Below are 12602 nucleotides of genomic sequence, written 5' to 3'. Positions count from 1 at the left end.
TTAAAAGGATTTTGCTCCTGGAAAATGGAGGTCATGGAGCTCTAAAGTGTGGGAGTTAAGGCCCCTATTGGGGGTGGGTGTCATAATGTCAACCAGAGAAGTTGAATTGTTGAGAATCTTTTTGACTTGGGTGTTATATGTATTGTTCGAATTTCTTTGAAATAGGAAATATATGTATGTTCACTGGGTTTGTAAAAGAGAGCAAAGCTACAGGAAATCAAAAGACAAATGATCGCAATAAGCAGTCAGCTACCCTACCCTAGTCATTATTACCCTCCAATGTAGAATTCCTCACCATACAGGTGACAGGCACAGCCGTAAGATGCATTACGGATCTATAGTAATTGGAAGAGTGTGACCCAACTGAAATAAACATTAACAACTGTGTGACGTGAGGGCTAAGGGGAAATGAAATTGTCACCTCTGGAGTTTGCAAATGACCACTATACCGATAAGTAACTGGACAGAATAAATTTCCAATCTATAAATGTATTTGAATAAGCAGTCACTCATCAGGGAAGGCCTTGAAATCAATGTTACCACCTGGGGACTATGTGTGACGCAGTGATAATAAAAAGACTCAAAGGAGGTCTGCAAGGAAATAACTTTACTCAACACTTTGCAACTGAATCAGTGGAGGCAACGATGCCTCTCATTTACTTGACAATTTATGCACCACATTGCAGAAATCACAATGTAAATATATCTCAAAGCAAACTCTTACACTGTTATACCATTGAATTACAAATAACGCTCATCTTTTGTGCTCAGGTGACCCTACAGCTTCCAAGAGTACAACTGTATTTGTCTTTGCTTAGATAAAGTGACTAAATTGTTGGTGTTAAGTCCCCATGAAGAGGTCTTTCTAACTACTAAGATGAAATTTTAGAAATATTACTTCATTTGTGTGTAATATCTATGGTTAAAATTTCATCAACAGCAAAAATAGATGAATTTTCATGGGGTTATGGCCCTTATGCATAGAAAATAATTACAAAATTTCGTAAAGATTCAGTACTTTTGACCTACTTTTGGATCATAAAAAAATGACTAAAATTTGGGAGTTAAGGCCCCTATTAGGGGGTCTTAGAATCCTCATGAGAAATGGAAAGTTCGAGAATACATCTTGATGTGTGTCAATTACCCAGTTGAAATTTCATCAACATCGAAAATGTATGAATTTTATGGGGGTTCTGCCCCCTTTAAGCCATCTCAAATTCAAACCAAACATACTGTATTATACCAGCCCTTATGCTCCAAATATCCATTCAGTAATTTTGGTCCATGAAATTGTATGAAACACACGTCATTATCCTTCTCCCTAGGCTTGGATTTTGTGTTCCAAATTTCATTAGGATCGGTGCAGTAGTTTTCGAATGTATAAGTAACACACAAACATACATAAAGACATTGACTTTTAAATAATAGATATGAATATACACATATACATACATGTATGTGTGTGTGTGTGTGTGTGTATTATATATATATATATATATATATACACACACACACACACAAAAAGATAGATTGATTGATACAACTGAGTGAGAAAAGAAAAATATAAGACACTGCCTAGTACTTTTTTTATTTTTGATAAGCCTGGTACTTATTCTATCAGTTTCTTCTTGTCAAACCAGTAAGTTATGGAGATATAAATGAACGAGCAGCAGTTGTGAAGCAGTGATGGGGGAGAAACACAGAGACAAAGACACACACATACACTTACATATATACATACATATGTATACAATTGATTTCTTTCAGTTTCTGTCTACAAAATCCACTCACAAGGCTTTGGTTGGTCTGAGGCTATAGCAGAAGACACATGCCAAGTCACCACACAGTAGGACTGAACCCAGGACCATGTGTTTTGGAACCAAGTTTCTTACCACACAACCACACCTGCACCTATGTATGTGTGTGTGCATGTGTGCGTATGAATGTATATATATGTGTACATATTACATGTACATCTATATATGGACATCTACATCTATACATGTATACATATACATCTATATATATATATATTTATATATATATATATATATATATATATATATATATATACATACATCTATATATATACAGCTATACATATACATGTATACATATACATCTATATATATACATCTATATGTGTGTATATATATATATATATATATATAATCCCCAAAAGTTAGGGGTTGTGAATCCAACCCAACCCACTAAGGGATAATATCTATCCAATATACTGCCGGAAGGATACCCAATTACTATTACACTGGTGTTTTTACCAAGTGCAATAAATGGGTGCAGGTAAAAGGAAATTTTACCATTAATTTATATAGCAATAAGAAAATGGAGGGGAATATGTGGTATTCATCGACTTGCAGACATTGTATTATGTCAATTTACCTGTTTATTTTTCAACTAAGAAGACAGGATAATAAAAACAATATACAAACACATATGACATATTATGTCATATCATCATCATTTAACGTCAGGACATCTAGTGACCGAAGGGACAATGTCTTACAGCTGTTTCAGCCTAGAGGTGACATGCCTCATTCTATCTATATAACTCCAGTAAGTTGGAGTAATTGATAGATGAAATAGAGGTACATGTATGATTCTCTAGGCCTCTTCAGAGATTTACAAAAGTTCATGAAGTTAATTTACAATATACAAATATAAACATAAAAAACATATAAAAATCATAAAAACTCACACACACACACACATATATATATATATATATATATATATATATATATATATATATATATATATATATATATACATATATAGGTAATCTTCCAGTTTCGAGGGGGTTAAATAAATTACAAGGGAAATAACTGAACGACTTACCAGTACTATCCGTACTACTTTTTCTCTAAAACAGGATGCGACGGAATTTTAACAGGCAGAAAAGAATCTAAAACACCATGCGATGGAATTTTTTTTTTTATAAAAGTTTAAAATGTTTTTTCTTTTTACAAAAAGCATGCAACTTTTTTTTCTTTTTACAAAACGGAAACGAAATGGTTTGCAGAAGTACCCGACGGAACGGAGTCAAAAACAGCATGCGACGGAATTTTTTTAATAAAAGTTTAGGGTTAGGGTTAGATGTTGTGCAGCCGGTCTTCCACGAGGCATTTTCGATTTCTCATAAGAAACTATGATATTCAATCACGTGTGTGATTTATATATAAACAGTTAACGTCAATCAAATCACGTGATTTATTTATAAACAAAGTAGTACGGATAATACTGGTAAAACGTTCAGTTATTTCCCTTGTAATTTATTTAACCCCTCGAAACTGAAAGATTACCTATATACATACATACATATATATATATATATATATATATATATTACAATTAAAAGGGTAAAGGTTTATCAATTTATTAATAAATCAACAATTAATAATTTTACCATTACGATTATAAAGTAATTTGTGGGGAAAATCTTGAGATGGGGAGAGGACTTTAGGAAAATTCATATATGCAACAAAAGTATAAGTATGAAAATAGCTGTTTAGAATTACAAAGAATTAGAAAAACAATGTGAAACTATTTACTGAAGTAAAAAAGGGTACGTTAAACGTAAAGAATCCATTTATTGGGTAAAAAGACATCGTCTCGACTTTCTTTCAATGACTTTTTGGAAATATTTTGGTCTAACAAATCCATCCTTATCTCCTTCAGTGAGGATTACATTGTTCTCGGATAAGAAAAATGTCAGTCCATCATTTAAAGCTAAATCCAGATTTAAATAAATCATAACCTGACAAGATGAGCGCATGCCGCTAACCACTCCACGTTCACCGGGTTCTCCAATGGCAAAATGGATGTGCATTCTGTTCATTCTGCTCAGGCCTTCCTTTTTGATCGCACTATGCCACGCTTTGAGATAGGTTCCATGAATTACATTATCGAAATTCTCTCCTTTTAATATTGGCTTCAAAGCAAGATTTTCTATATGGATTGAATGACCTTGATTTGCTCGAATTAATAGCTCGTTGTCTTCATATTTTAAAGAAAGTCTCTGCTTGTCATTGGTTTCCACAATATGTTTGATGGCATTATGATCTAAATTCTTAAATTCATTTCTCCTGAGTAAATCATTTACTTTAACAAAGCCTCTTGCATCCATTTTAATATTCAACTTCATAGCATTATGTCGTAAGATAGAAACTAACCTTCTGGACATCTTAACCTCATACTTGGTGGATCTGTTCTTGTCTTTACTCACGCCCTGGTTACTAACTTTTTCCGTTTCCTGATTTCTATCTTTTCTTTTCCTTTGCTTCGACTTATTTCGGGTCATTTGTAAATGATTGTAAAGAGGCAAAAATGCATGAGGAAAGGGAGAAGTTAAATATTTCAATGCAGAGAAAAGTAATGAAATGGAAATCGTTTTGAAGAATTTAAGAGAATGAGTATAAATTATCAGCCAAGATTCCATTAATAAACTGAAACTGAAAGACGTTTTACGAAGAAGCGATTAAAGAGGAAAACGAGAAAAAAAAAAAACATAAAATAACAATGAAAAATTCATTAATACAATGCAACCCAATAATGTTTGTGAAAACTTAATTTTAATGCTAAGTTCCATTAAAATCTGTTGTAAACATTTTGAAAACAAATAATCACATTTCAGAGAAAAGGTCCGCACTTGCAAATTGGGTGATTACTCAAAAGTGACTCTGATTAAAGAAAATCCAGTAAATGACTTTAAATTAAAAGGTTTTGTTGTCGCTTACCTAAGAGTAATGATATTTTCTCCGCCTTTTTTATATATATATATATAAATATTGTTATGAATTAGATATTACACAATGAATAAGCCTTTGTTTTTCTTTTGTGGACCATATATAGGAAAATTTTATTGCCTTCATATCGTTTGCCGTTTTACAAAATCAAACTAGACAAAACAGAGAACACAATTGAAAGAAAAAATAATAATAATTCACCACCTGGGGTTGAAAATTTGGGGGCGTTCGGAAGCCTCTCGAATGGCTATTGAGACCCGCCAGCACGCTTGCAGCATTGCCACGGGTGATGGCGAGTCTGATGTGCTGGAACAGCCAAGCGCCCGCACGAGCCTCACTAGTCACCTCCGCAAGGTGAGTTGCCAGCGAAGACAGGAGCCTCGCAATTAGCGGTCTGACCCCACCAAACGTCTCGAACACACACACATATATATATATGTCTCGTTTTATGAAGATTATAACTTACTGCTTTAATTTAAATTATAACCAACAACAATACGCTTATCTGAAATGTGTCCGAAATCGTAAACATAAGCAATGATTGTTTAATATTTTTCATTATGAACATACTGGTAATAATGCCTCTCCCAAGGTTTAATAGTATTGAATCTTGAAATTTCCTTAAATTCAGCGAAAAATAGTCACCGAGAGTTACGTTCCTTGGTTCGTTATGACCTGTTCGTACTCTACTTTTTTTTCTCGTTGTTTACGTATTTAATGTTGTTTGAACCGTTGGCTACGTCCTGTATCAATATATATTTACTATTTATTATATATATATATAATTGTTTCGATTCCCAGACCGGGCGTTGTTTGTGTTTATTGAGCGAAAACACTTAAAGCTTCACAAGGCTCCGGCAGGGGATGGTGGCGAACAGTGCTGAACTCTTCCACCTCAACTTTCTCTAACTCTTACTTCCTATTTCTGTCGTGCCTGTAATTCAAAGGGCCAGCCTTGTCACACTGTGTCACGCTGAATATCCCCGAGAATTACGTTAAGGGTACACGTGTTTGTGGAATGCTCAGCCACTAACACGTTAATTTCACGAGCACACTGTTCCGTTGATCGGATCGACTGGAACGATCGACGGAGTGCGAACCTAACCTGTGTATATGTATACATGTATGTGGATAGATGTACAGGGTGTCCACAAAGTCTGGGTACATTGTATAAATAAAATCATAGTATAAACAATTAAATATAAGAAATAATAATTTCTTAAATTATGTGTTAATCGCCATGTGAGTACATGGAGTAAATAAAATCATAATATAAACAATTAAATTTAAGAATTATAATTTCTTAAAGTATGTGTTAATCCCCATGTACTCAAACTTTGTGGACACCCTGTATATATATATATATATATATATATATATATATATATATGTATAAATATATGTATGCATGTATATATGTGTACATATATATGTAAAACGGGAGGCAAGATTCACGATATCAGCTGAATATCGCCTTCTCCCATTAATTTTTGTTTTTTGTGTTGTTTCAGGCTCCAGCAGGCGAGGAAAGAAGTCTTAAGCAAAATGCAAATTCTCAACCAGTTTTATTTACAAGTTACACAGAAGGTGAAGTGTGTTGCTCTCAGTATATGCCATCTCAAGCAGTGTGTGTTCGTTTTATCTTCGCTAACGCGGGCCCATTGCCTCTGGTGATACAACATGCAGACAGGACTAGCCTGGTGACCCAACCAGCGAAGTGTGTTCAGCAAGTACTTGCGGTGAAGAAGAGATAGAATCTGTTTGTTGAGCCCTTATGTCCAGTTTACCATCACGAGCCTCGTTATGATCTCGCGCATGGCAAATGGATGCAGGTGAGGTCTCGCTTCAGTCTCGGAGATGGCAAGGGCTGCTGCGAGATCTCATCCAATATGGCACTGACTGCTTGTGCCGCTACATATGTATAGATATATATATATATATATATATATATATATATATATATATATATATATATGTATATATATATATATATATATATATATATATATATATATATATATATATATATATATATACACACATATATATATATATATATATATATCATCATCATCATCACCATCATCATTTTACATCTGCTTTCCATGCTAGCATGGGTGGGACGGTTTGACTGAGGACTGGTGAGCTAGAGGCTGCACCAGGCTTAATCTGATCTGGTAAGGTTTCTACAGCTGGTTGCCCTTCCTAACACCAGCCACTCGAGAGTGTAGTGGGTGCTTTTACATGCCACCACAACAAAAGCCAGTCAGGCGGTTCTGGCAACGACCATGCTCGAATGTTGCTTTTAACATGCCACCAGCACATATGCTGGTAAAGCGATGCTGGCAATGATCACACTTGAATGGTGCTTCTCACATGTCACCAGCACGGGAGCCAATCCGTGGCCCTGGCAATAATCACGCTCGGATGTGCTTTTAACGTTCACACTCAGATGTGTTTTTAACATTATATATATATATATATATATATATATATATATATATATATATATATATATATATATTATAATATTAGGGAATTTCAAAATCTGAACTTACATAGATATTCAGTTTAATAATATCAAATTGAATTTTATAATGAAAAATATATTAATAATTTAGAGAAGAACCACCAAGATGCAACCCAAACAATGTAGGAGATCAGACACCATCAAGAAAAAAGTACTCTTCAAAATACTGATTTAAAAATCTATAAAATCCAAAAGAAAAGTTTATAATACATAAAATTTATAAAATATTAGATTAAAAATTTAATTCAGTTTAGTAAATTTATAAAAAAGAAAGTGAATATTAGACTACGCGCGTTTCATGGCCACATAATAGTGGAAAAGATCTGTGCAATTTACAATAAATCAATCAAGATAAGTTCCACTCAGAATGAAGACACTCTTCAGGTCTTGTAAATTCAAAAAACGTATCCTAATATTTAAATAATGCAAATAAAATAAAATCTTAGGGATTTTATAGATTTTAAAATCAGTATTTTGAAGAGTACGTTTTTCTTGATGGTGTCTGATCTCCTTCATTGTTTGGATTGCATCTTGGAGGTTATTCTCTAAATTATTAATATATATATATATATATATATATATAATATTATCATCATCATCATCGTCATCATCATTGTTTAACATGTTTTCCATGCTGGCATGGATTGGACGGTTTGACTGAGGTTTGGAGAGCCTGCAGCTGCACGAGGCTCGAATCTCATCTGGCAATGTTTCTACAGCTGTATGCCCTTCCTAACGCCAACCACTCTGAGAATTTAATGGGTGCTTTTTATGTGCCACTGGCACAGGAACCAGTCAGGGGGCACTGTCATCGATTACATTCAGATGATGATTTTTATGTGCCACCGGCATGGGAGCCAATCAGGGGACACTGGTATCAAACACATAATGGCATCTCCAAGCCTCTTTCTTTGCAGAATCATTAAATGCAAGGGCACCATCATCCATGCGGACACATTTCTCTACTATGACATCATGGTTTTCTCTCACACATTGTCTTGCAATCCCAAATTCTTCAGTTCTTTGGTCCTCACATCGCTGAACATTGGCAAACTTCTTCTTTTCTACTACTCCCTTGGCTATATATACCTGTCTTCTAGCTTCCCTTTTGGGTATCTGATACAGTCCCCTGCTACCCCCCACTCTTCTAGGCCTGTTTCTTTGCTCTAATGGCCCTGTCCACAATATTGTTCCACCACCATGTTACACTAGGTCTGGAAGGGACTTTGCACAAGCCACAGATTTGGTCTGTGGTGCTCAGCAAGCTGTATCACAGGAATTCCCAACCGCTTTCTATGTCACAGGACTGTAACTCCTCCTCCCTCTCGTCAAATTTCTCAGTAAGGACATACCTAAATCTCTGACCATGTGAAGGGTTCTGAAGCTTCCAAATCCTTCTTTTCCAGATTGGTCTGCTTTTTCGCATCCTTCTGGTCTTGAGTCTAAAGTCACTAATAGCTAGTCTATGCTTCGGAGTACATTCTTCACCAAGGAGGGTCTTTATATTTAAGAGCAGCCATGCATCCTGCTGTCTGGTGAGAATGAAATCAATCTGGTTAGCAGAGTCACCTGATTTATAGGTTAACAGGTGGCTAGCTAGCTTCCTGAAGTTGGTGTTTCAGATCAATAGATTATTTGCATCGCAGAACTCCATGAGCCTAGTTCCCTCTTCATTTCTGGTACCAACTTCATGGCCTCCATGTACACCACAGAAGATACCAGGTTTCTGTCTGGCATGCCCATTAAAATTTCAAGCCGCAAAGATAAGATCATTGTCACTCATCTTTGAGGTAGCCTTCAGAAGACTATCATAAAAGTGATCCTTCTGTTCATTTGGTAGGCCCTCTTGTGGGGCATATGCAGAGATAATTGCAGCTATATCATTTTGCAAGACTAGCCTGAGTTTAAGTACTCTATCATACACCCCCTCACTACCTCTATGACCTTATCCACCCATTTCTCTGCAAGAAGTATACCCACATCCCCTATTCCATCAGTATTACCCTTCCAGAATAGTTTATATTTATGTGCTTTGCCTGTGAGGACTCTGGCAGAAGCTCCTCTCTACCTTACCCCTTGTACGCAACATACATCAACACATCTCCATTCAAATGTCTCAACAATCTCGCTAGACCTACCTTACAATGTGCCTACATTTACAGTGCCAACTCTGAAAAACTGGAAAAAATATATATATATATCATCATCATCATCGTCGTCGTCGTCGTTTAAATGTCCACTTTCCATACTAGCATGGGTTGGACGATTTGACTGAGGACTGGTGAAACCAGATGGCTACACCAGGCTCCAATCTGATTTGGCAGAGTTTCTACAGCTGGATGCCCTTCCTAACACCAACCACTCAGAGAGTGTAGTGGGTGCTTTTATGTGCCACCGGCACGAAGGCCAGTCAGGTGGTACTGGCAACGGCCACGCTCAAAAGGGTGTTTTTACGTGCCACCTGCACCGGAGCTAGTCCAGCGGCACTGGCAACGACCTCACTCGAATGATTTTCTAACGTGCCACCAGCATAAGTGCTAGAAGGCGACACTGGTAATGATTACGCTCAAATGGTGCTATTTACAGGCCACTAGCACGGAAGCCAGACAGCTGCTCTGGCAATGAACATGCTCGGACAGTGCTGTTAGTGCTCCACTGGTGCAGGTGCCAGTCATCAAATATGGTTCAATTGCGATTTCGATTTTACTTTTCCCAACAGGTCTTCGCTAGCAGAATATGTATGTATGTATGTATGTATAGATGGATGGATGTGTGTGTGTCTGTGCTTGTACCCCCACTATCACTTGACAACCGATGTTGCTGTGTTTACATCCCCATAACTTAACTGTTTGGCAAAACAAACCCATAGAATAAGTACTCAGCTTACAAAGAATAAATCCTAGGGTTGATTTCTTCAACTAAAGGCAGAGCACCAGCATGGCTGCAGTCACATGACCGAAACAAGATAAACAATAAAAAACTATGCCATTTTAATCCCAAGCAACACTGGGTATCTCTGCTAGTATTATATTAATTCTAAATACTGCTTATCCATAATATTAATAACTATTTATAACTTACTTCTATTATATTCTTATAACCACCTTCACAATTTCTTTTATTTAATACTCTAGAGAGATATACCATTTTAATACCATACCCTATTCTTTATTTTTATATTAACTTCAATAAATATACTACCTTCTTCCCCTTTGTAGGGTTCATACGATGCTCTTTCTATATAACATTTATTAGTTAACAATTTGGAGCTGTATACTCAATACACTGGAACATGATAATGTAACGGTATATCTTTAGCCAATTCTGATGAGAGAGATTCAGCTTTAATGTTTTTAATTGTGCTAATTAATTTCTAAAGTCTTGATTCAAAACAGCTGTCAGAGATGATGTCCAATTTTATAATTAATAAATAATTATTAATTTAATTATCTCTTTAATTTCTTTTTTCTTAAAAATATATATAAACTCTGGTTTATCCAGTTACCTTACAGTTGAATATTAATTGTAATAGGTAATAAACCAGTATATTCATTGGATTTTATTATCCCTTAATGAGGTTTGCAACCTTTATTTGAACTTATACACACACACATACACATTACACATATATACATACATATATGGTCATCGTATAATGTCTGTTTTGCATGCTGGCATGAATTGGATGGTTTAACAGATGCTCTATTTGCCTGTACCAGGCTCTATTTGTCTGTTTTGGCATGGTTTCTAATTATGACCTAGAGAGATCAAAGACATGGTATGACCAAATCCCAAAGGGAGTTACTGAGAATGAGAATTGCAAAATCCAGTGGGGTGCAATGATTCAGTGTGATCATCAGATTAAACATTGGAAATGTGCCATTGTTGTGGTGAATGGAAAAGAAAAAACATGCTTGATAATTGACAGAGCATGCTCTGATGACAACAGGACTGAAGGGAAATATGAAGAGAAAGTTAACAACTATTAAGAATTGACATGGGAAATACACAGGTTGTGGGCAATGAAGAAAGTGATTGGTGCACTTAGAAATATCACTTCCCAGCTACCAATGTGGATAAAAAGATTAGGACAAGTGTAAAGATAGAATACCTGCAAAAATCATCATTGCTTAGAACTGCAAGAGTTTTCTGCAAGGTTCTTGAAGCATGAACAGTTGTCAGGTTTGGAAGTGTTAACATGTATATGTTTTGTAAAAGATGGACAACAACAAATATTCTGCTTGATACTACAGATTCACCTGCTTGACTTAAAACCAGTTAAGCGTGTCCCTTAGTGGCTGGCAATAATGTGCATCTCTGACCATGAGCAGGAATAGTGGGGGAACACCATAACCATGTGTTGAGAGGAATTTTTTAGGGCTTCAATAATTCACCCCAGGAAACATGGATATTTTGTTCATCATCCTTAAACAACTTTTATTCCGGGGCCTTTTGAGTGGAATAGGCTACTTGACCCAAAGAAAATTCTAACTGGGTCCCACCTGCAAGGTCATGCACCGTTTATCTTAATATGAGGTCAGTATGTCGTGTACATATGATTGTGAAGCATGCACCTGGTGTATCTTTATCAGAGAGGTAGTCATGGTGAGTATGCTGGACTTTGTATATTTATTTGTACCCCAACAACACTTTGATGGCGTGTGCTGCTCTATCATTCAATGATAATAATAATTATAGTGTTAATTATTATTATTTCGTCAATATATTTTTCTATAATAGCATTATTTTGCAGTACTTCATGGTCCTAAGCCAACCTAACATTCAATTAATTCTTTGGTATTTCAGTTCAGACATTACAATATAGTCCCAGCATTTCATTGGCTTTGGTCTGTTCTGATATTACTAAAACCAAATATTTACCACTGTCTCAAATATCAAACATTAAACTGGTAATTTTTTGTTTGTTTATTTGTTTCCCCCCACCCTCATTAAAAAAGTTGATTCCAAAGACAGAACTCTGCCTAAGCTAAATTCTTGTTTCAATAAAAATGTTTTCTTCAAAATAATACTTAAAAGCAGATAACTATAACATTTATAGCCCTGAATAAATTAACAGTATTAAATGACAACAGGTTTTGTTTTAGTTGAAACATTTTTTATTTTCAGGAAGAAACAGAAGAGAAAATAATGCTATTTTTTTCCTGTTAGATGACATCATCAATAATGAGTCGGATGTTGCAGCGCCCTCCAGTCAGTAACAAGGGGTAGATAATTATGAAGTAAAAATTTTTACATAAAATGTCTTTCGGTGTGCGATGAAATTGACCGTACTCGAATGTTTTTTTCGT

General features: G+C 35.5%; 2 protein-coding genes and 1 long non-coding RNA gene across 3 annotated transcripts in view; 2 read left to right on the top strand and 1 right to left on the bottom strand.

Annotated features, from left to right (window-relative positions):
• Positions 1-3378: 3378 nt before the first annotated feature.
• On the bottom strand, positions 3379-5386 carry LOC106879208 (tRNA 2'-phosphotransferase 1). The gene has a single exon (XM_014928679.3). It carries the CDS (start codon positions 4454-4456, stop codon positions 3608-3610), a length of 849 nt encoding a protein of 282 aa, XP_014784165.1. The 5' UTR covers positions 4457-5386; the 3' UTR covers positions 3379-3607.
• On the top strand, positions 5010-12553 carry LOC149137251 (uncharacterized). Its single transcript, XR_016240774.1, has 3 exons — positions 5010-5117; positions 6275-6350; positions 12421-12553. It is a non-coding gene; the product is annotated as an uncharacterized LOC149137251 (long non-coding RNA).
• LOC106879210 (tumor suppressor candidate 2) overlaps positions 12529-12602 on the top strand; it is a 23523-nt gene continuing 23449 nt past the window's right edge. Inside the window, exon 1 of the mRNA XM_014928683.3 lies at positions 12529-12602. This exon is cut by the window's right edge and continues 144 nt beyond it. The gene's annotated coding sequence lies outside the window, so the exon portion shown is untranslated.

This window comes from Octopus bimaculoides, chromosome 2, assembly GCF_046866305.1.
Source record: "Octopus bimaculoides isolate indiv1 chromosome 2, ASM4686630v1, whole genome shotgun sequence".
In the NCBI taxonomy this organism is placed as follows: Eukaryota; Metazoa; Mollusca; class Cephalopoda; order Octopoda; family Octopodidae; genus Octopus; species Octopus bimaculoides.
The sequence above is the reverse complement of the archived record's forward strand: the minus strand, read 5'-3'. Positions and strand labels throughout refer to the sequence as shown.